Source organism: Protopterus annectens, chromosome 14.part0 (assembly GCF_019279795.1).
Source record: "Protopterus annectens isolate FY-2018-M chromosome 14.part0, PAN1.0, whole genome shotgun sequence".
Classification (NCBI taxonomy): Eukaryota; Metazoa; Chordata; order Ceratodontiformes; family Protopteridae; genus Protopterus; species Protopterus annectens.
In genome coordinates this window covers 1,000,730,928-1,000,751,207 of record NC_056748.1, presented here as the reverse complement: position 1 = coordinate 1,000,751,207, position 20,280 = coordinate 1,000,730,928, and the positions used below count along the sequence as shown (strand labels likewise).

General features: G+C 40.5%; 1 protein-coding gene across 3 annotated transcripts in view; it reads left to right on the top strand.

The window, feature by feature from the left end:
• Positions 1 to 20,280, top strand: part of BNIP3 (BCL2 interacting protein 3) — a 317,078-nt gene that overhangs the window by 2,351 nt on the left and 294,447 nt on the right. For 2 of the 3 annotated variants that reach the window (XM_044056808.1, XM_044056807.1), the window contains exon 1: positions 14,231 to 14,386. The exons of the other annotated variant lie outside the window; for it this stretch is intronic. In XM_044056808.1, coding sequence (XP_043912743.1) covers positions 14,246 to 14,386 — 141 coding nt within the window. In that variant the 5' untranslated portion in view covers positions 14,231 to 14,245. Of the gene's footprint in view, positions 1 to 14,230; positions 14,387 to 20,280 lie in introns of those variants that run through there. 3 annotated transcript variants of the gene reach the window in all.

Sequence of the window (20,280 nt, the reverse complement as noted above, 5' to 3'; positions counted from 1 at the left end):
TCTGATCAAGACCTTTATGCATCTGCTCTCTGTATACGATTTTGTTTTATTTCCATTGTTATTTGTACCTATCTTCAAAGTAAACATATGATATACTACACAGGAGGTGGAGTATTGCAGCTCCTAGTTTTTCATTTACATGCCCTGATGAACATTAATATTGGGAACTGTATATAGGTTAGTCTGATGAGATAAGTATATTATTGTCTATCAACGTTTGAACAAAAATCTTTCATAGGATCATAGGAGATGACTAGGCTATTGGCCCTAGGGCCCTAACAAGCCTAGCCACGTTATACCCTTGTTCCTTTATAGACTAAGATGTAAAGTATATATATTAGCAATTTTAAATCTAAAATCAGCACCTGCTGCCCCTGTCCAAGAGGGACATAGATGAAACCACCAGGATAAATTTATGGGTTCCCATCCAGTTTGTCCAAGTTATGCTTAAATAGGGTCAATGAGGAACTCTGTTTTATGTGAATTTAGAGTTTGTTCCAGAGGAGTGGCAACCTCTGGGAGACATATCTGTCTCTCCAGCATATCCTATTAATGCCATAGGCTAGGTTAAGGTCCCCAGGGTGAGTGAATCTTCCTGTTAATGTCATAGGCTAGGTTAAGGTCCCTAGGGTGAGTGAATCTTGTCCTATTTGATGTGCAGCATTTCCATTAAGGCAGGGTTTGAGACTGCTCTTTAGGCTGGGCACAAGTCGCCTCTAAGCAGTCTGTATGGTACAGAGTACAGTGACAGGGCCTTTAGTCTGTCCATGTAGGTCATGTGTTGAAGGCTTTGAATTTTCTTGGTGAAAAATCTCTGAGGTTTGTCCAGCTGCTGTAGGTGCCTGTTGAGGTACATACAGAAGGGAGCATTGTACTCTAGTATTGGTCTAATGAGGGTTGAGTACAGGTGAGTTATAAATAACCTCCTTAGCCATGGATGCTATGCCCTTATAGATGCAGAAGGCCTTCACGTGATTATCAAAGTTGAGGTTGCTGTGAACCTGCGTTACCGATCTCTCACTACTGGGTTAGAACTTGGGGGGGTATTATTAATATCATAATTTGCATGAACTTCTTTGCCATTGGGGATGGTAATGCATTTTTTGTGTTAAGTCCATGGATTTGGCACCAATCATTTATCTGTGTAAACCCATTTTGCAGTATGTTGACATTATTGGGGGTTCAGTGATTGCACCCAGTTTGCAGTCATCTGCAAACTTGGTAAGCCACAGGCCATATATTTTCACCTGGTTTTCTGAGAAATAGATACCAAACAATAGGGGGTCCAGCACAGAGCCCTGTAGATCATCACTGGTTACAGGTCTGCTGGTAGAGATGGAATCCCCAACTTAGACTGTATGTTTTTTGTCAGTGAGCCAGTTGGCTACCCATCTAATGAAATATGGGTTAATCCCCAGCTGGGTGAGTTTCTCAATGATGCCTGAGTGGTGGATTGTGTTAAAGGCCTTGGCTAAGTCGAGGTAGGCAGTATGTACTGTTTTGCCTTCATCCAGGGGTTTAGTGACAGTCTTAAAGAAGTCCACCAGGTTTAACAGACATGATCTGCCCTTAACGAATCCAAACTGGGTCGGGTCAGGAGTTTGAAGGTCTCCTATATCCTTTTGATAATGTCCATGATGATTCTCTCCATGGCCTTACAGATGAGGCTGATTAGGCTCATGGGTCTCTAGTTCCCAGAGTCAGTTGAGGGGCCACCTTTGTGCAAGGGGATTACGGTTGCTGTTTTCCACTCTGCTGGGACAAAGCCAGTAATTACACTGTGGTTGAAGAGAGTTCCCAGTGGTTCCGCTAGCTCCTGTTTTAGACCATTTAGTAAGCAGCCTGGGATGTTATCCGGTCCCATAGAGGCTGTGTTTTTGGCCTTGGAGAGTACAGTTATAACCTGCTCTTTGGAGATGCTAGGTAGAGGACTGGTGACAGGTTTCTTTGAGGTATGACTGGTGGAGACGGAGGGGTGGTGAAGTTTTCATCAAACTTACCTGCTAGCAGGTTGGCGAAGTCCTCAGGTACAATATGAATGGTGCCATTGACTACTAATTCAGCACATAGCTGGGCCTTCTCTTTTGGATTTCGGACACAGCTAAAGAATGGCTTGTGATTATCCTTAGCTAGGGATGCTAATCTAGTTTCGTAATTAGATTTGGAGGACTTTACAAGGTGTCTAATTTGCTGGTTCAAGCTGTTGATGATGATCTACTTCTGCTGAGATTGTACCCTCTTGTTCTTTGTCAGCAGTTTCTTTCTGTTGTTGTATAATCTATTTATGCTAGATGTCAACCAAGGCGGCTTGTTTTTTCGTGAGGACCCTGTTTTGATCCGTTCAGGTACAGCGTAGTCAATACATTTGTATAGGTGTTTATACAGGGCATTTCTCTACACTTCAGTATAGGAGTCATTGTTGTCAGTGGTTTGAAACTGTTTATGCCATTGCTTAGGAGGCTATAGTTTGGTTTGTAGAAATGTTTTAACCTTTTTGCTCCTGAATGGGGGTCAGATATGATCGTTACTTTGAACGAGAACGATTTATGGTCGGACTTTACCAGGGAGGGTCCCACACATGGAGAGTACTAGGTTAAGGACATTAGTCTGAACCTCCCCAGGGGCTCTATCTGTTCCAGTGCATTTTTGTTAACGTCCAGGAACCTTAGGGCAAGCATATTTGTGCTCATATATGTTTCCCAGTCGACGGAAGGATAGTTATTCATGGTGGAGGACCTATAGCTAACAATGACATGGGGGGGGGGGTCTTTCCTACAGTTAGCAGTTAGTTGGACTTGGAATAACTCTAGGGAGTTGTACTGTTTAACCAGTCTTGAGGTGTATTTGTCTTTAATGAAGATGGATACACCTCCTCCTTTTGTTTTTTCATGTTCTTTCGCAGTCTGAATGTGTGTGAGGCATTGTAGCCTTGCAGGGCCAAGGTGCTCTCTGCAGCCTTGAACCATGTCAGAAGTGCTTCCAGTGAGTGCAGTTTCTGGTTTTGACTCCTAGCATTAAGCAGCATAACCTTGAGTTTGTTTCTGGGAATTTTGTTCTTATGACATTACCTAAAAAGGCACTGTGGGGGAGGCAAGTACCTTTTCCAGTAACCGAAAGCCAAGAGGTGACAGGTGAAGATCATCTCTGGCAAAGCAAAGAGCATGGTCTGTCAACCATATCATCCCAGGCTGATAAATACTGGATCCCTCTAGAATGACACCAAAAGCTAAGCCAATTGTTGAAGTTGATCATTTTTTTGTTTGTATTGAGGCATTATCCTGGGTGAAGGTAGAATGCTGCTTAGGGCTAGGGACATAACCTGCCTGGGTCACGTAATCTGAAAGCTCAGTCATGTCTGTCTTCATACAGTCCAGTGAGGTATGTCTCAAGTCATTTATTCCAACATGGACTATGACAGAGTTATAACAGTGCTTGTTGTTGAGAGACTTGAGTGCATGCGTCATTTGGTGGATCCTGGCACCTGTTAGGCAGCTGACCATGACCTTCTTCTTGTTCAGCCTGGTGAGGGGACATCTGTGTGTCTCACTATGGAGTCACCTATGACCAAGACATTTGGTTTTGAGGTCTTTTGCCTTAGGGGCTTATTGGATGAGACACTGACACGTTTGTTTTTATGTGTAGTGGATTCTGTTGGGACTGTATTGTGTACAGAGGGTTTGCACTTGTGAGGTCTCTGCTCTTTTGGTAAACCTCTAGAAGTTATCCAGGGAATTTATTTATTGTTATTTTATTTATTTGATGTTTGTTAACCGGGTTAGTCTCACTGGCAGGGTGCCCTTTTTCAGCAGAGACCCGAGGAGAAAAGCTCCAGGTTGCATAAATTAGAGGACAGTTTTACTCTCTAATATTGCCTTTTCACATATTAATCCTGTTATTATAAACATGTCATTTTTGTATTCTCTTATGTAATGTATATTCACTTTTATTGGTCTCTATGTCAAATTAATTTTTTAAAAATATGTATTCTTACGTACTATTTTTGTTTTCAATTTATAATAATGCTGTAGTGGAGCTTTTCTCCCCGGGCCTCTACTGAAAATCGACATATATCCAGTCGGTCTAGCCCGGTCAACAAATGTAAAATAAAATAAAAATAAATAAATAAAATAGAATGGGGAAAAAAGGCAAGACATGTAGCACATGATTTGTCATTATACATAGCAAAAATCGAATAGGAAAAAAAAGTACATCAAATAATGTTTGTAGCATGCAAATAGAGATACCAGGAATAAGTAATAGTTCAGAAATGTGTATTATACAAGATAGTAACAGCAAAAGAACAAAATACAAACATGTGAAGGTGTAGCATTAGTAGAAGTGAAGGAGCATGGAGGCCAGCTTAAGAATTCGAGCCATCGTTTAGCTGAAGAACGGACTGGGGACAGGAGGTGTAGAAGAGATAGGAGAACAGGAGAGAAATTACTGGGGGACAGTAATAGGTTAAGGTAATAGGATGAGGAGATGGGTAAAGACACGCTAAAAGAAAGGGACATTAGTTAAGGGGACGAAAGAGGAAGAGGGGGAGATGAGGGAGAAGATGGAGGTGGAGACATTCAGGGGGGTCATTACAGGAGCAGATCCAGGAGTTTAGCAGAAATTCCTTTAATGTTGTTTTAAAACTAGTTGGGTTATGAAGAGAGTATATGTTGAGAGGGAGTTTGTTCCAGGCAGAGGAGACAAAGTGACTGTATAGTATTTTGCTAATGGATTTGTTGGGTTTTGAGGTATGTAGCAAGAGTTGGTCAGAGCTAAGTAGGTAGAATTAGGAATATAGGGGGAGATGATGTTTACCAGAATTGGGCAGACTAACGGTTGGTGAATGAGCGAGTGGGCCAGGTGGAGCTGTGGGAGGAAGAGTTGATGTTGAAATTCCAGCCAGTGTAGTTTTTTTTTTTTTTTTTTAAGGAAAGACCGTGATGAGACCTATAGGGGAGATTACTGGTGAATCTGGCTATTTTATTATAAGTGAGTTCAAGTTTGTTGGAAAGATTCTTTTGGAGGTCGGTAAATATAGGGGAGGTGTATAGTAAGGTGGGAAGAAGGTAAGCTTGAGCTAAGGACAGTTTAGATTCAGGAGTTAAGAATTTTTTGTTCCTATACAGAAGGCCAAGCTTTTGGTGTGCCTTTTTAGTACAGTTGTTGATGTGGATGTCAAATTTGAGTTCATCATCTATGTACAACCCAAGGAGTTTAGTGTGGGTTTCGACTTTGATAGAAGTGGTTGTTGAGAGAGGAGACAGAGAATGAGGGTTTGAGGTGTTGGAAATGTTTAGGAAGGAAAAGTAGGGGTTTAGTTTTGAATTGGGTTAAGCAGCGGTTGATTGGAAGAGAGCCATTTTTCAACTGAGTGCAGAGATTTTTGAGTGATGGTTAGGTGAGGTAAATTATCAGATGTAGAGATGATAATTGAGTCATCAGCATATAGTATGAAAGCGGAGTGGGGGCACGACTAAAAAAGGTTGTTGGCAAAGATATTGAATAGGAGGGTTCCCAGGATGGAGCCTTGGGGAACCCTGGTGCGAACAAAGTGGAACGGGGAGGTATCAGAGAGCCATTTGACAGATTGTGGATGATCAGATAAGTAACTAGAGAACCAGGTGAAAGTAGAGTTGCAGCGGTTAAGGTGAGCTAGTTTGGAGAGAAGGAGATTATGGGATACAGTGTCAAAGGCTTTATAGAGGTTGAGGAATAGGCAAGAGACTAACCTGTTATTGTCAAGGGAATTGAAAATAGAAAGAGTAAAGGATAAAAGTGCAGTGGTAGTGATTTTATGGGGTCTGAAACAGTGTTGAGTGGGAGTGAAGAGGTTCTCTTGAATGAGATATGTAACTAGCTGTTTGTGTATACACTTTAGTGAATTTTAGAAAGGGGGGATAGAATAGCAATATGTCTGAAATTAGAGGGGTCAGTGGAGTTACCGCCTTTGTGCAGTGGCAGAACATAGAATCTTTTTTCCAGGTGGTGGGGACAATGGATTCCTGTATGGACTGATTGATAAGTATGGAGACTGGATAGGCAATGCAGGATGCTGCTAACTTGAGATAGAGGGGAGGTACGTTGTCAGCCGATGGGGAGCAGGGTTTATGTTTAAAAAGTAGAGATCGAATAAAGGAAGTAGGGATTGGTTTGATGGAGAAAGGAGTAGTAAGGGAGGGTGGGGGATTGATGTCAGGGATAGAGTTACAATTAGGTTTGATTAAATTCTGTATGAAGTTGATGAAAAAGGTGTTCACAGCGTGCAGTCTCAAGAGGTGGAGTTAGGGGAGTGGTTAGGGGGAGATGAGTTACGTGGGTGTAATAGCCTGTTAATAGTAGACCAGAATTTTGGGGGGTTTGGAGTGAGGGTTCTTTTGATGACTGACAGAATTATTTTTTTTGTCTAGGTTGATTTGTTTTTTAGTTACATTTCTAAGTTCTCTATAGAGTTGGAAGTTGGTAGTTGTTCGGTGTTTATGCCAGGTTTTCCAAGCACTGTCTCTTCTCTGCATGATGGAGAGGGTGTCTTTGGTCAACCAGGGAGTATAGTTAGCTTTAACCCTTATTTTTCTGATGGGGGCCATAGAGTTGAGAATGCTGAGAAATGTAGAGTTAAAATTCAGGACAGCTTCTTCAAGGGGGAGGTCAAGAAGGAAAGACCAGTTGATAGAAGACAGAGTTTGATTAAATAGGTTTGCGTCAAACTTAGATAGGTTTCGGCAGTCTCTATAAGTCTGTGATCTAGGTGGGTGGGAGGAGTGCCGCTGGATAGTGACAGGTAGGTGATCACTAAATGAGTCGGGTAAAGTGGAGGGGTTGTGGTAGTGCTTGGGGTGGGAGGTAATAATACAGTCCAGAGTAGAGCTGGAATTGGATTGTTGGTTAATACGAGTGGGGGAGGTAATGAGTTGAGAGAAGTTACAAAGTTTAATAATAGAGGTAGTGGAGAGAGTGTTCCAGTCGATGTTAACATTATCTAGTATGATGGTTTTGTAAGAGATGTTCTGAGAGATCCAAGCAAAGAAAAGTTTGAGGGTAGAGATGTTGTTACCAGGAGGTATATATATATATATATATATATATATATATATATATATATATATATATTTGGAAACAATGGCAATTTTTTTTTATGTTTGTTTAAATTAGAGTTGACAATATTTCAGCTGGGTGAAAGCTAGAAGGGGTGAATGGAAGGGGATATAGAGAAAGATGGTCTCTGTAAAGTATAGCTACCCCTCCACCTTTTTTGAGGGTCTATCAAGGCGGAAGATAATGTAACTGTATATGAATATTTCTCTTTCTAAGCATTTGCTTTTCTACATTGCAGTAGTAAATGCCGTTGCGCAGTGCACAAACATGGTGCTTAAATAGAAGTGAGGTGCAACAGTTTTAACACAAACTAGCCAATAGTAGAGCCCAAACCTGAGCCCTATTCCAGCAATCCCCAACTAAGAGGGGTCCTGTGCTGCACACTCTTGCCATAAGGGTGTAGGAGAGCCTTCCTAATGTAGGATGGCTGGATTTAGTGCTCAATGTATGCCAAACAACCTAGATTCATCCGATCTGAATCTAGCTAATGGTAAATTAAACAGAAATGGTATGAGATCAGGTGCAGAAAAAAAGCAATCAAAGCAGCAACAGCAAGAAATGAAGCAGCAAATCGGTAAAGTACAGTTTTACAAGTGCAAAGCAAGCTTAAAATATACTTGTTTTTTGTTGCTGACAGATAATGCCTTGGATTTAGTTTAGATTCATGGCTTGCCCAACTTGGAGCAGCTCTGCCAAACTGTGGGCAAAAAATCTGCAAACACTGTGCTTAAATAGAAGCGAAGTACAACAGTTTTAACACAAACTAGCCAATGGTAGAGCCCAAAACTGAGCCCTATTCCAACATTCCCCAACTCAGAGGGGTCCTGTGCTGCACACCCCTGCCACAAGGGTGCAGGAGAGGCACTCTAATGTAGGATGGCTGGATTTAGTGCTCAGTGTATGCCAAACAGCTTAGATTCAGCAGATTTGAATCAAGTCTATACTAAATTAAACAGAAATGGTATTAGAAGCAATCCAAGTCACAGGTGTCCAAGCCAGGGACAGGGAAGCTCTGAATAATTGAGCACACTCTTGTAAAAAACATAAGGCTTTTATACAAGAAAGATGAAAGACTTTTATAAAGTTAAACCCTGAGGTCAATCAGTTAAAAACACAATAAGCTATTGACCAGTAGTTCCCCTCTTGGATGGTTTGAATTTAGCTCTCTGCTCCCACCAGAGTGCAAAATAACCATTCCAGTGTAAGAAAAACTGGCTTTGAGCTCAAGTTTAAGGTCTGGAACATACCATCTATGGAACAGGGTCCCCATCCATGTGAAGCAGAGTTCCTCCCTAACCCAATTCAAGTGCAGCTTGGGCAATTGGATGGGGAACCAGAAATTCATCCTGCTTTGACACCTGTCTCTCTAATGCAAACAGGTAGCCTGTAAATGGTTCATCTCCCAGGCCCATGCTTACACTTATCAAGGGTATCAGAACTTGTCAGAGATTTGGGATGCATGGCTAGGCTTAAACAGGCCCTTGTGGTTGTTAGTCTAGTAAACATCTATGAACCTATAAGTGCAGTAACAAATGCTTTACAACAGAAGTTAGAATTCCTGCAGTGTCAGGCATCCTTTCCCCAGTTAACTGACTTGGCTTGTTCAGTGGAGGTCTTCAGAGATTTTTGTGCAGCTGATCCTTTTTTTATCATTGATTTCGATCTGTGAGCATCTCCTCTGGGACTTCTGGGATTTTTTTCCAAGTTTTTAAAGAAAGTGATTGAGTCTAATGAAAGCTTTGTGATAGTTCTGGCAAAAGCATCATGTCTTGTTTTTGTTTTTCATAGATGGGTACTTTCATTTAGTGAATACTTCTTCAGCAAGCAGATGAGGGAATGAGTTTAACATGCCAAAAAGTTTTGTATTTTATTTGTAAAAATGTATGCTGTTGGAAATCAGAGTTAAGCATAAACATCCTAATTGTATGCTTAAAGATTGCTGTTTCCTCCTCTTAGACTAAAAAAAGAGTGAAGGGTGAGTCCATGGAAAGCCAGGTATAAATGAAATACTTTATGTAATCAACTATGTATGTGGTACATAGCAGTGCTGCAGAGTTAGTACACTGTTTGAGTGCCAGTTGTATGCCTAAAGGTTTTAAGTGTATGAAACACAAGCTGACCGATTCTTTAGAACTGGTACCCTAAGGCATCTGCCTGAGGAATGATTATGATGAGGCATCTGATTTTAACTTACCTATTGAGATTATGGTTTTATAGTTTGGACAGCAATGTTTCTTGGCAACAGAACTACATTAGGTGACTTGCAGTACTGTGAAATTAAATAATGCTGAAATAAGATATTGTCCACAAGACTTGTGTATAAATAACTGACTTATCATGAAGTAAGTAACCCCATTTCCTACTCAAACTGTTTATGAAGTCATCTACTCCATTTCCCATTCAAAGTGTTCATAACCTAAAACATAATGGTCTTGTTTGCCTAATAATAAAGGTATAACAAATGTGTTCCACAAAAAAAAAAAATGAGAAAATTTAACAACTGGCTACAGATTCTTCCATATATTTAAAACGTTGACAATAAAAAACTACATTTAACACAGCTAGATAATTTTTAATAGTAATACTCCTTGACTCCATAAAATTCACTGATTTGAGCTAAAAGGAGTTTCCTGTTTCTTAATTTTTAAGTGCAGAATTGATGAGTGATTTTTACCATACCCAGTCCATTGGCCTTGACAACATTTCTTCTTAGCAGTGACTGATTTAGTCAAAGGTTACTGAAGGTGCTGCATGGCATACACCCCCTTAATGTTTAAGTCTTAGGTTATGAACTCCTTTAGATGATGTAATGTCTTTCGGCTTTTCCCGGTTAGGGGTCGCCACAACGGAACTCCGGTCCGCTAATGATTGGCAGTGGATTTTTACAGTGCCAAGGTGCCAGCCCAATGCCCAACTTTCATGGAAGGCACACCCATTCACGCACCTACCTGCATGTCTTTAACGTCACTTGACCATGGAGAGGACATCCAGACTCCACACAGAAGGTGCTCCAGCCGAGAATCGAACAGGAGAACCTCTTGCTGTGAGGCAACAATGCTAACTGCTGCACCACCGCGGCCATTAAACTCCTTTAGATGATGTAAGAAGTTAAAATGAAGTGTCTGTAAAGCACTGTTTGGTTAGCTCAGCTGAACAATCTTTTGTTAGGTCATCACTAAAACAACATATTATTTCCATGTGGTTAGTAGGTCATCACTAAGATTCACATGGGTTGGGAAGCAAGGTTAGAAGAGAATTCAGAACATCTTTTCTCTTATTATTGTTGGGACACTAAGTTTTAAGTGCTTCTTTCATGAAGCAAATGTTGGTCCATTTAGTCATCAGTGCATGCTGACCATGTTAAGGAGATTCTAGTATATTAGATGCCCTGAGCTTATTGTTGCAGACTGACGGCATGCATTTTTAGTAAAACAGATTCTATCTATTTGGAACCAAAATGTAGTGACAGTTCTGTCAGAAGTGGTGCTAAGAGGCTGTTGCTTACTGATGCAAATTACCCTTTTGAATTGGGGAAGAATAAATGTAATTAAATCTGCCTCAATAAGTACCATAGTGACTGCATATCTAGGTATTACAGTGAATTTGGTTAGCTGTGTCAAATTTGTGTTAAAGTATAAAAATGGCTAAAATATTAACATCCTTAAGTACTTAAAACAAATATGGTATTGAATCAGACCTAGTAAGTATTCATAAGAAAACATGTACTTTGTGCAGTACAGTCTTTCCCAGTGTTAGCATTTTGTTCATTGCCAACCGTACCTCTTAACTGTCCAGATCTTCACAGACTGTTCAGATTTTTGCTTCATATTTTTGGTCTGTGCCTAGTAATTTTTTTGGTTTTCTAGTAAATCATTAACGATTAAAGTCACTAAATAATAACAGACATTTGGGTTTCAGACATGATATCTTTCAGAAAATGCATGTTGATGCAAAACCTGTTGTTCACTTTGTAGTTTATGAGTAATATTTAAAATTTGTCATGATTTTGGGCCTTTGTCCCTCCATTATTTTTGGTTTTGTCCAGATTTCTTAAGCTAAGAGGTTGAGAGGTATGTTTCCAACTTTTCTGTAATGTTTCATGTTCACATTAAGGTAAATGTTTGGGTAGGGTTTCAGACACTGTCATTATGACAAGTGCCTGATAATTTAATTAATTGTTTTTGTGTACGGAGTATATTTTTGGTAAGGAAGTGCAGAATATAACCCCAGCCTGAACAAAGTACAGCACCAGGTGTTTTGGTCATTCAGCTGTCACTTTTCTTGTCTGTCATTTTGGAACAGTAACAGTTTTGGTGAAGAGTACCAAGCTTCAGCCAAAAGGATGAACAAATAATCTAACAAGCAGTGGAAAGCCAAATATTTTATATATCTGATTCACTTGTATGATTCTTAAAGCTGGAATATCCCTAACTGACCTTTTAGGCTGCTGTATCTAAAACGTAACTTGTCAATGTGGTTGAATAGATTAGGTCAAATACAGCTGGAATCTCTGTAAAGGGACTGAAGGTTTATGAGTGATGGCACCTTGGGATGTATGGGACAGTGATAGAGTTCAGCTTACCTTGAAACAAGCTACGTCCTCAGGATAGTATGATGCCACTGATAGCCTGTCTCATTGTTGAATGTGGATCAGAAAATCTTTATTGGAGTCTGCGTTCAAAGGCTGCAATTGTGCAGATTAATATACAAACGACTTTCCTTCTAACTGAAAAAGTGGAGAACTCGGTCCACACAAACCTGATATTTAACTCTAGATGCTGAAAAGGCCTTCAGTACTGTGAGTTGAAACTACTTCCTGCATTGGGGAAGTTAAGATTTACACTATAGAGATTTAACTTTAGATGGCTCACTTCAGTGTTTAAATACCTGGGAGTCATACTTACACAGTAATATGGAGTACCTTAGTTCTTGATTCAGATATTAGTGGATCACATTGTGCTGTGGATGTCTGTCACTGTTGATAGAGCAGGGACAGTTATAAAATGTTGGTTTCCAAAATTGCTGTACATTGTTTGGCATTGCCATGGGGACCAGAATAGATAGATTGCAGAAATGGGTGGATATTATGTTTAAATAATGTCTGGTAGCTGCAGAGAACAAAACTGGTAAGTTACTTTTCAGATAGTTGAGGAAAGGATTAGGATTGCCTGGCTTGGAATTGTACTTACTGGCATCTAAGCTTCAGTGTGGGGAGTGTGGCTGAACAACTCTTATTGGTTCCCTGGAAGAAACTAGAGGGGGACTTGGAATGAAAGGGCTCTTTTAGGGCCCATGGTAGAATGAAAATACAAAGAAGGAAAATGTCAGCCTCACTCAATATGGCAGAATAGTGCTGAGGATAATCCTGAAGACTATCCATGGCCTTGTCATTTTGCAACTACTGTCCAAGGTTTACTTCCTGATATACCAAAATATTCCAATTAATCAACTGCTGTTATCAGTGATTTATAGAAAGGAAGCCTTAAATTGTTTGCAGCTAGGGAGAAATTTCAGGTTCCTGAAAGGGACTTCTGTAAATATTTGCAAATAAGGCATTTTCCCTCCACAGAGGAAAGACCATGATACTCTAAAATATACCCAAGTCAGTCTGTAGCCTAAATCTGGCTCTGTTCTTGCTCAAACCTAGGGTACTCTATCAATAAATATGAGTAAGTACCTATGCATACCTTACATCTCCTTACTCTCCCTTCCTCACTCTTTTCTTTACTTCAGTCACTTTCTCTCTCCAATTTTCTCCAAATATGCCATAACCCTGTTTTTTTATCTCACTTCATATTGCAATTCCTGTTGGTATTATACTAACTTGCATTTTAATTTCTCTATAAACTGGAAAACATTTCTGTAAATAAATCATTGGCTAAAAATAGATACATCTTGTAATGTTTTCACATCATGGCTAATTTGATATAATTATATAAACCGTAGATGTGTTTGTATTATTTTTGAAAATTGTAAAACTGTTTTTCTTAAAATGTTTTTGTAATACTTTGGGGCTTTTCTCCCTGGGCCTCCAGTGAAAAAGGGCACCAACTCAGTCAGACTTTCCTGGTAATCAAATGTCAAATAAATAAACATGAGCCCCCCAGAAGACTTGTCATGCCAGTCAGTAGGTTTGTTGCATCATATACTACCTTTGCACTCAGGAATATTCTTTTATCTATTTATGGAATTCAGAAGAGCCGGTATGCTGGAAATACTGTCATGCATGGCTGTGGGCTCCTTATGGCAACTTCAACCATAGATTTACTGCAGTGCTTAAATGCTAAGCACCTTACACTTGTCAGGGTGAAAAAATATATAAGCAGTTAAAAAAAATGAGAATTATAAAGGTTATATATGGTTATTTAAAATACAAGAGCTCTGAGAACAATACCAACAAATGTAGAAATAAACAGTAGTACCAGACTGAAAGGCAAGATGGAAAGTGATAATTTCCAAATGACTAGGTCCATGCAAAATGCTTTAAGACAAATTTCCAGTGATCTGAATAAAATCCAAAGTTATTCAACGTTTTGGAAATGCAAGCAAACACGCCACTATGATGGAAACAAAATAACTTTTAACTCCTGCACAATTTGGTAACCCGGCTGCATCAGAACATCTCTAAGGGCGCCCAAAAAAACATCCCCAGTGTGCCCCTCATAGTAGCATCTTCTGCATGACAAATTGGGACCACATGCATGGAGGTGAGTACTATTGGCAAGGACTGCAACAGTGTACCAGCGTATTCAAAATGTAAGATATACAGCAGCAGCTGTAAGAAGTAGACTGCAAAAAAAAAAAACAATAACCAGAGACTTGGTACTTGTTTTATAGCAACTAAAGGAGCACCAAACAAAGGCAAGTAATTAGGTAATACCTATGATCTTTAGTGCTTCCAGAAATGTGAAGTTTTACCAGTTATGCAGAAATAAATAACTCAAAAGTAAAGCAAATGATAAGTACTCGAGGGTAGCTAGAGTAGTGCCATAGAGGGAATAAGCATAGACTATGGCCCAGGCAACTCTGGTTCAGTTTGTGGCTTAGGCACCTAAGGCTGTGGCAGACAGGAATAGGTGTGCCCATTATTGGGGGGGGGGGTGTTTGTTAAAGATGCTCTCTGAGGGGAGGCGTGCTCCATGGAGGGGAGTAGCCTATGGATATTGCAGACGAAAGTAGGAATGGGAGAATAAGGGTAGGTCGTAATAACCCTCCTCGTTGGAAGAAGCAGTTGCTGACACCACTCCACACTGGCCTCACTTCACTCAGTGAAGTCCAGAGAAGAAAAGAGGAGTGGGTAGACCTGGCAGAAGGTGGAGGCCTTGGGACGGCTAGAATGAATGAAACAGGGAGGATGGAAGGAATATTTAAAAAAGAGAGAGAGAGAGAAAAAAAGTGTTTAGAGTACGAACACTGAAGTAACTAAAAACTGTTCAAAAGTTCATCTGTAGACAGCCAGCATTCCAGCATCTTGGAATATGCAATTATCCCAAACTTGTTTTTATGCCAGGTCTGTTCATGGGAAATGGTACGTCTGTCTCTCAGCAAAAATGTATCTGATCAACTGGAGATATTGGACTGGAAACACTGGTTTCTGCAGCCGTATGTAGAAAGAGTGCACCTCACAGAGTAATCCGTCTGTTTTAGCATTGAAGACAGAATGGCACAATGTTAGAGGCCTTTAGCACAATTGACTGAATGGTACCAATATAATACAGCACAGGGACGGTGTAATGTTGAATGTTAAGTGTAGATTCAAGTGTAGTGTTCTCAAGAACATTATTTTATTGATAAATTTGCTGTGTGTAATAAGAATGTCTCTGATTAGTGCTTCATTTTAAGTTCAAAAACAAAGTCACAAAGTACAGTGTGTGTTGTGCAGGCTACAGATGTTACATTAAAAAATGCACTGATGTGCTTGAATGCTTTTGTGTTTGCAGACTGATTATCACTTAAATTTCACCTGACCTGTAATTTGTGCTCTTAAGAATATCATTTGTGCAAAAAGTTAGCCAAACAGTGAGAACCAAGGATTGCACGGGTACAGTCATGAAGCAGGAAAAAGTTCAGATCCCAAAGACTTAAACAGGTGCATGAAAAAAGGTATTTCTACACTTCAAACTCTTGAGGAGGTAGTAGTTACCATGCCAAGTGCTAGATTTTCCTTTGCTTGATGCAGTCCATGGGTTTGCAATCAAGTTGGAGGACCTCCATTCTAAGCTGTATATATTTTCAGTATATCCTTGGGTAGATACAAAATTTTTTAAACATGTTTATTAAACATGACATTTTTAAAAAGTGGCATAACTACATACATAGTAGTAGAAAAGAAAACAAAATAATTTCATTTATTTTCATGTAGTATACATATGTTTTAATGAATTTCTTTCACTCCAACGTTAAATAAATTGCTCAATCCCTGCCTTCCCTTAAATTTCACTTCTCCTTCTGAATATTATTGTACATGTATTGTTCTTACAAATTACATTTATTTCTATATTTGCTCCTTCCCTTTTCTAAATATCCAGCATCTGGGTCCTTTATCTCCTTTGCAGTATGCAGTATTTCAGTTACAACTGGTAAATGATACAAGTTCTTAAGGCAACATTTGTGGGTCTCATCAGCCCTAGAAATATTGTTGAAGACAGTAGCAACTTTATGCTAACTGCTTCATCCTGCCCTTCAGCAGAAACTGGAAAATACAGCTGAGTAAGTAGACATGCCATAACTGTAATGTTCAAATAGATCACTGTTGCTTTAGCCTAAGCTACAAGGGACATCTCACCAAGGACTAGACCCGCAGGCCAACTTCCAAAGCACCTTCCATCGACCCTGTACACGGTACAGCTTGAGGAAAGCATTATGAGATCAGTGTCTGTGGTGCCAGAATCTTAAGAGCTTTCTTGTTTCAGAAGAAGGAGGCTAGATCCCTGCCAGATAGGAAGAGTACTAATAAAATTCTCATACCCTGGCATAAATTTAGCGAAAAAGAGGGGGTATAGGGATGGTGCGACTTCTGCAACAGTGATCTATTCGAACATCTGTTACTGTAAGTTTACTTGCACAGCTGTTCTCTGTTCATTATTAGATCTCTGTTGCAGTAACCTTAAGCTATATTGGAGGATTACCAGAGCTTAGAAAGAAAGGGAGGAGGAAGAAGGATCAGAAGAGTCCAGGAGCCCGAGGATAGTAGTCGTAGCAAAGCCTGCCCTGGACCTAGAAAAGGAATTCAGTTTGTAGTGCTTAGCAAAGGTGTGTACAAGTCGCTGCCTCTGCCCTCTAGTATATTTCTATAGTCCACCCCTTTCAAAAAGCCATAGATGTTGACAGAGCCTTGGTAGAATAGGCCCTGACTTTGCCTGGAAGTGTCTTGCTCTGGTGAGAAGAACAAAGAGAATTAGGATGAAACAACCATTTTTAGAAATTCTGTTCTGACATTGATTGCCCCTTTTCCTTACATTCATTGGAAATAGCTGATCAGAATTCATAGAAATTTTTACCAGTCGGTGTAGCATCTGAGTTGCCTGTGGATACCCAAGAGTGTGCAGAATTTGTTTTAAACGTTACCCTATTTTTGTGAAAAATGAGATGGGGATGACTCGCCGTAAGTGCTTGTAACTCAAGATGGTCTTCTTGCAGACATCAGAGCAATGAGTAACACTGTTTTCCAAAATGTGAACTTCAAGTCGACCTTGTAAACAGGTTCAAAAGAAAACAGTGTTATTTTTTTCCAATACAAAATTAATATCCCAAGAAGGAGCCATATGCCTTACAGTAGATCTAATATGTAAAACCCCTTTCAAAACCTGTTTCACTTGTAGAGTGGGGGAATAAGGGTAGACGAGAAGAGATGGCTGAGAGGTGATTCTTGACAGAAGAGTAAGAAAGGCCAGAGGATAATAACTCACAGAAATGCTGTAAAATCAAAAGAGACTGAGCCTTAAAATGATCCTGGTTCTAGTCTAAGCACCAACTAGAAAATTTTTTCCACCTACCCACGTATGACTTTCTAGTAACAGATTTCTTTGCTTTCCTTAATACCTGTTGCAAGACCTCAGAAAAAGGGAACTAAAATTCTATCATCCAGGTAGTCGGTTGAAGAAGTTGAAGGCTGGGATGCAAGTCCATTCTGTGAGGAAGCTTGTAGTAATTGCCCTTAGCCATTGTGAAAAGAAGAAAGAAAGTACAATTGTGTACAATCTTACCATCACAGATGTCCTTCTGTTCACTGTTGTAGTATTCTTGATCTTACGGATCTCCTGCCAAGGATAGCCCAATGTCTGTCCAGTATACCAAAGCCGTTAGATCTTGTATATACCATACATCACACGTATGCTGCCCCACACAGGAATTAGGGCGTAAAGGTGATATACGGACAAAGTTACTCGGAACCGAGCTGCCCCAGTAGAGAACAGTCTCCATAGGACAAAAAGGAGGCTATGCACATCCATATGGAGAAAATGCAGAAGGAAAATTGGGATCTTTAGCCAGGAGGGTAGTAAAATGAAAACCCAAAGGAAAAATGGGAGATGGAGGGAGAGACAGAATACTGCAACAGTGAAGAGAAGGACCTGTACTGTTATGATTTATATTTTTACATAACTGCAACATGTCCTTCTGTATCACTGTTGCAGTATTCTTCACCTTAGGGAAAGTACAAAAGCTCAGAAAAAGGAAAGGGAGATGGAAGGCTGGGAAAAGTCCTCAACAAACCCATGCAGGATAGCCCTAGCAAAACTTACTCTGGCTCTAGAAACCATGTCCAGTTTATAATGCTTAGTAAAGGTATGCACTGAGTGCCAAGTAGCAGCTTCAGGGATGGAATTAGTGTCCAAACCTTTGAAGAAAGCACCAGAAGAAGCAACAGTCTGAGTGGAATGAGCTTTAACTGAAGTAGACAGACACTTGTCATGAAAAGTCTAACAAAAGGAAATGGCTTTAATTATCCAAGAGGAGATGGTTTGCTTTGAAACAGCTAAACCCAGAGTCATGAGATGAAAAGAAATAAAAAGCTGGTCAAACTTATGGTCTTCGTTTTATCCATATAATACCTGAGCTGTCTGTGCAAATCCAAGATATGCAAAACCTTCTCACTAGCAGACTGTGAAGAAGCAAAAAAATGAAGGGAGTTGTACTGCCTGATTTAAGGACAACTCGTTAACAACCTTAGCATGAAAGTAGGATTTGTATGAAGAGACACACTCTTATCTCTGTGAAAAAACAAGAAAAGAGGAATGGTCATAGGTCCTAAAGCTCAGTAACCCACCAAATAGTGGTTAGAGCAAGCAAGACTGCTGTATTCCAGGTACAGTGTTTCAAAGAAGCTGAAACTGCAGGTTCAAAAGGAACCTGGGTCAATTTTTCTAAAATGAAATTAAGGCCTCAAGGAGGAGGAATAGGCTTCCTTGGGGGCCTAAGATGCAGGACACCATTAAGAAACTGTTTAACCTCAAAACAAGAAGCCAGAGCAGGGCAGACTGGTGATAAATGGGCCTTTACAGGAAAATAGTCCAAGCCAGATAGGAGCAATTCACACAAATAGGAGAGGAGCAATTCACACAAATAGGAGAGGACCAGAGGGATCCTCATTTAAAAAGGGTCCTGGCTATGAGCATGGCATCGGACTGAATCTTTTTTTCCATTTGGACATGTAAGACTTTATGGTTGCAAGTTGTCTTGCCTCCTGTAAAACTCTGACCACGTCCTCCAGAAAAGAGGTTCTTAAAAGGGATCAAAACCCTATCATCTACAGTGTCAGGTGAAGAGTGGACAAGTGAGGATGGATGAGTGACCCCTTGTCCTACTTGAGGTGGTCCAACTGGTGAGGTAACTTGTGGTGATTTCAGCTCGCCAGATGCATTAATAGGGGGAACCAGTGTTGTCTTGGTCAAAAGGGAGTCACTAGCAAGATTTCTGGGGTGTCCAGATGAATCTTCTGCAGGACTCTTGGAAGTACAGGAAGGGGTGGGAAGGCATACAGAAATATCTGTTTCCAAGACAAAGAAAAAGCATCTGTCTTCCACACCAGATGGCATGGCACTCTGGAACACAAAAGGGGGTGCTGCCTGTTCAGAGCGGAGGCAAAAAGAGCTACTTGAGGAATACCCAACCGATGCACTATATCCAGAAACATGTTTCTGAAGCATCCATCTGTGAGCCTGTGTTTTGGATCTACTCAAAGAGTCTGCCACTAGATTGTGTTCTGAAGGAATATACACTGCCTGAAGAGGTAATTGATGATAACTGATGGCTGAATCCCAGGTCTGAAGAGCCAGCCTGTGAAGAGGATAAGACTTTGTGCACCCCTGCTTGTCGACATACCACGTCACTGTGGTGGTGTTTGTGTAAATCTTCAGAGGGCCTGGAGACAGCATGGGGTGAAAAGCCTGAAGGGCCAGAATCAGAGCTCTGAACTTTTTGATGTTAATGTGATCTGACTTCTGATTGTGGGGGGTGCAGAGACCTTGAACTTTCAGGTGACCACAGGAAGCTCCCCACTCATATCATAGGCATCGGTGAACAATTCTTGAAGGAACTGGAGGCTAAAAGGGCAGGTCTGGGTTGAGAATAAGTAGCTAAATCCACCAATCAAATTTCCTTTTGAGACAAGGAAAGAGAGGCACTCTGAAATCCAAAGGGTGGCAGTGCTGAAGCCAAACTGATTTGAGGTACCACTGAAGCTTCCACATATGCAGTCTGGCAAGATGGAGCATTAGAATAGAAGAGGCCATGAATCCCACGGCCCAAAGAAGGACAAAATCCTTAGAGGTGGAAGAGAGGCCAACATTGGCACTGTCTGAATCCTGTAGCCCAGATGCACATGATCCTGGATTAACAATCCTCAGGAACCTTATAGAACCTGGCAGGTTTCTTTGGAGCAAGGGACTGAGAATCAGGAGTCTTAGAGGCAGTTGTAAAGGTGTCCAAAGCCACCAATACAGGAGGCACTGCGGAAGGCTTAGGAATATCCACGTGAAGAACTCAGGATACCTGCTGGATACCTGAGAATATTCTCACTTAAAGTATTCCACCATTCTGGCTACCAAGTCCCCAAAAGACAACTCCTCAAAAGAATACTCAGGGTTAATGGACTGCTGTTCATCAGAGCCATAAACCAAAGGAGAAGGCATCTGGAAAGAGTAAAATAAAGAGCCTTCATCAGACTCTGAATCCTCATCTGAGTAATCCTGT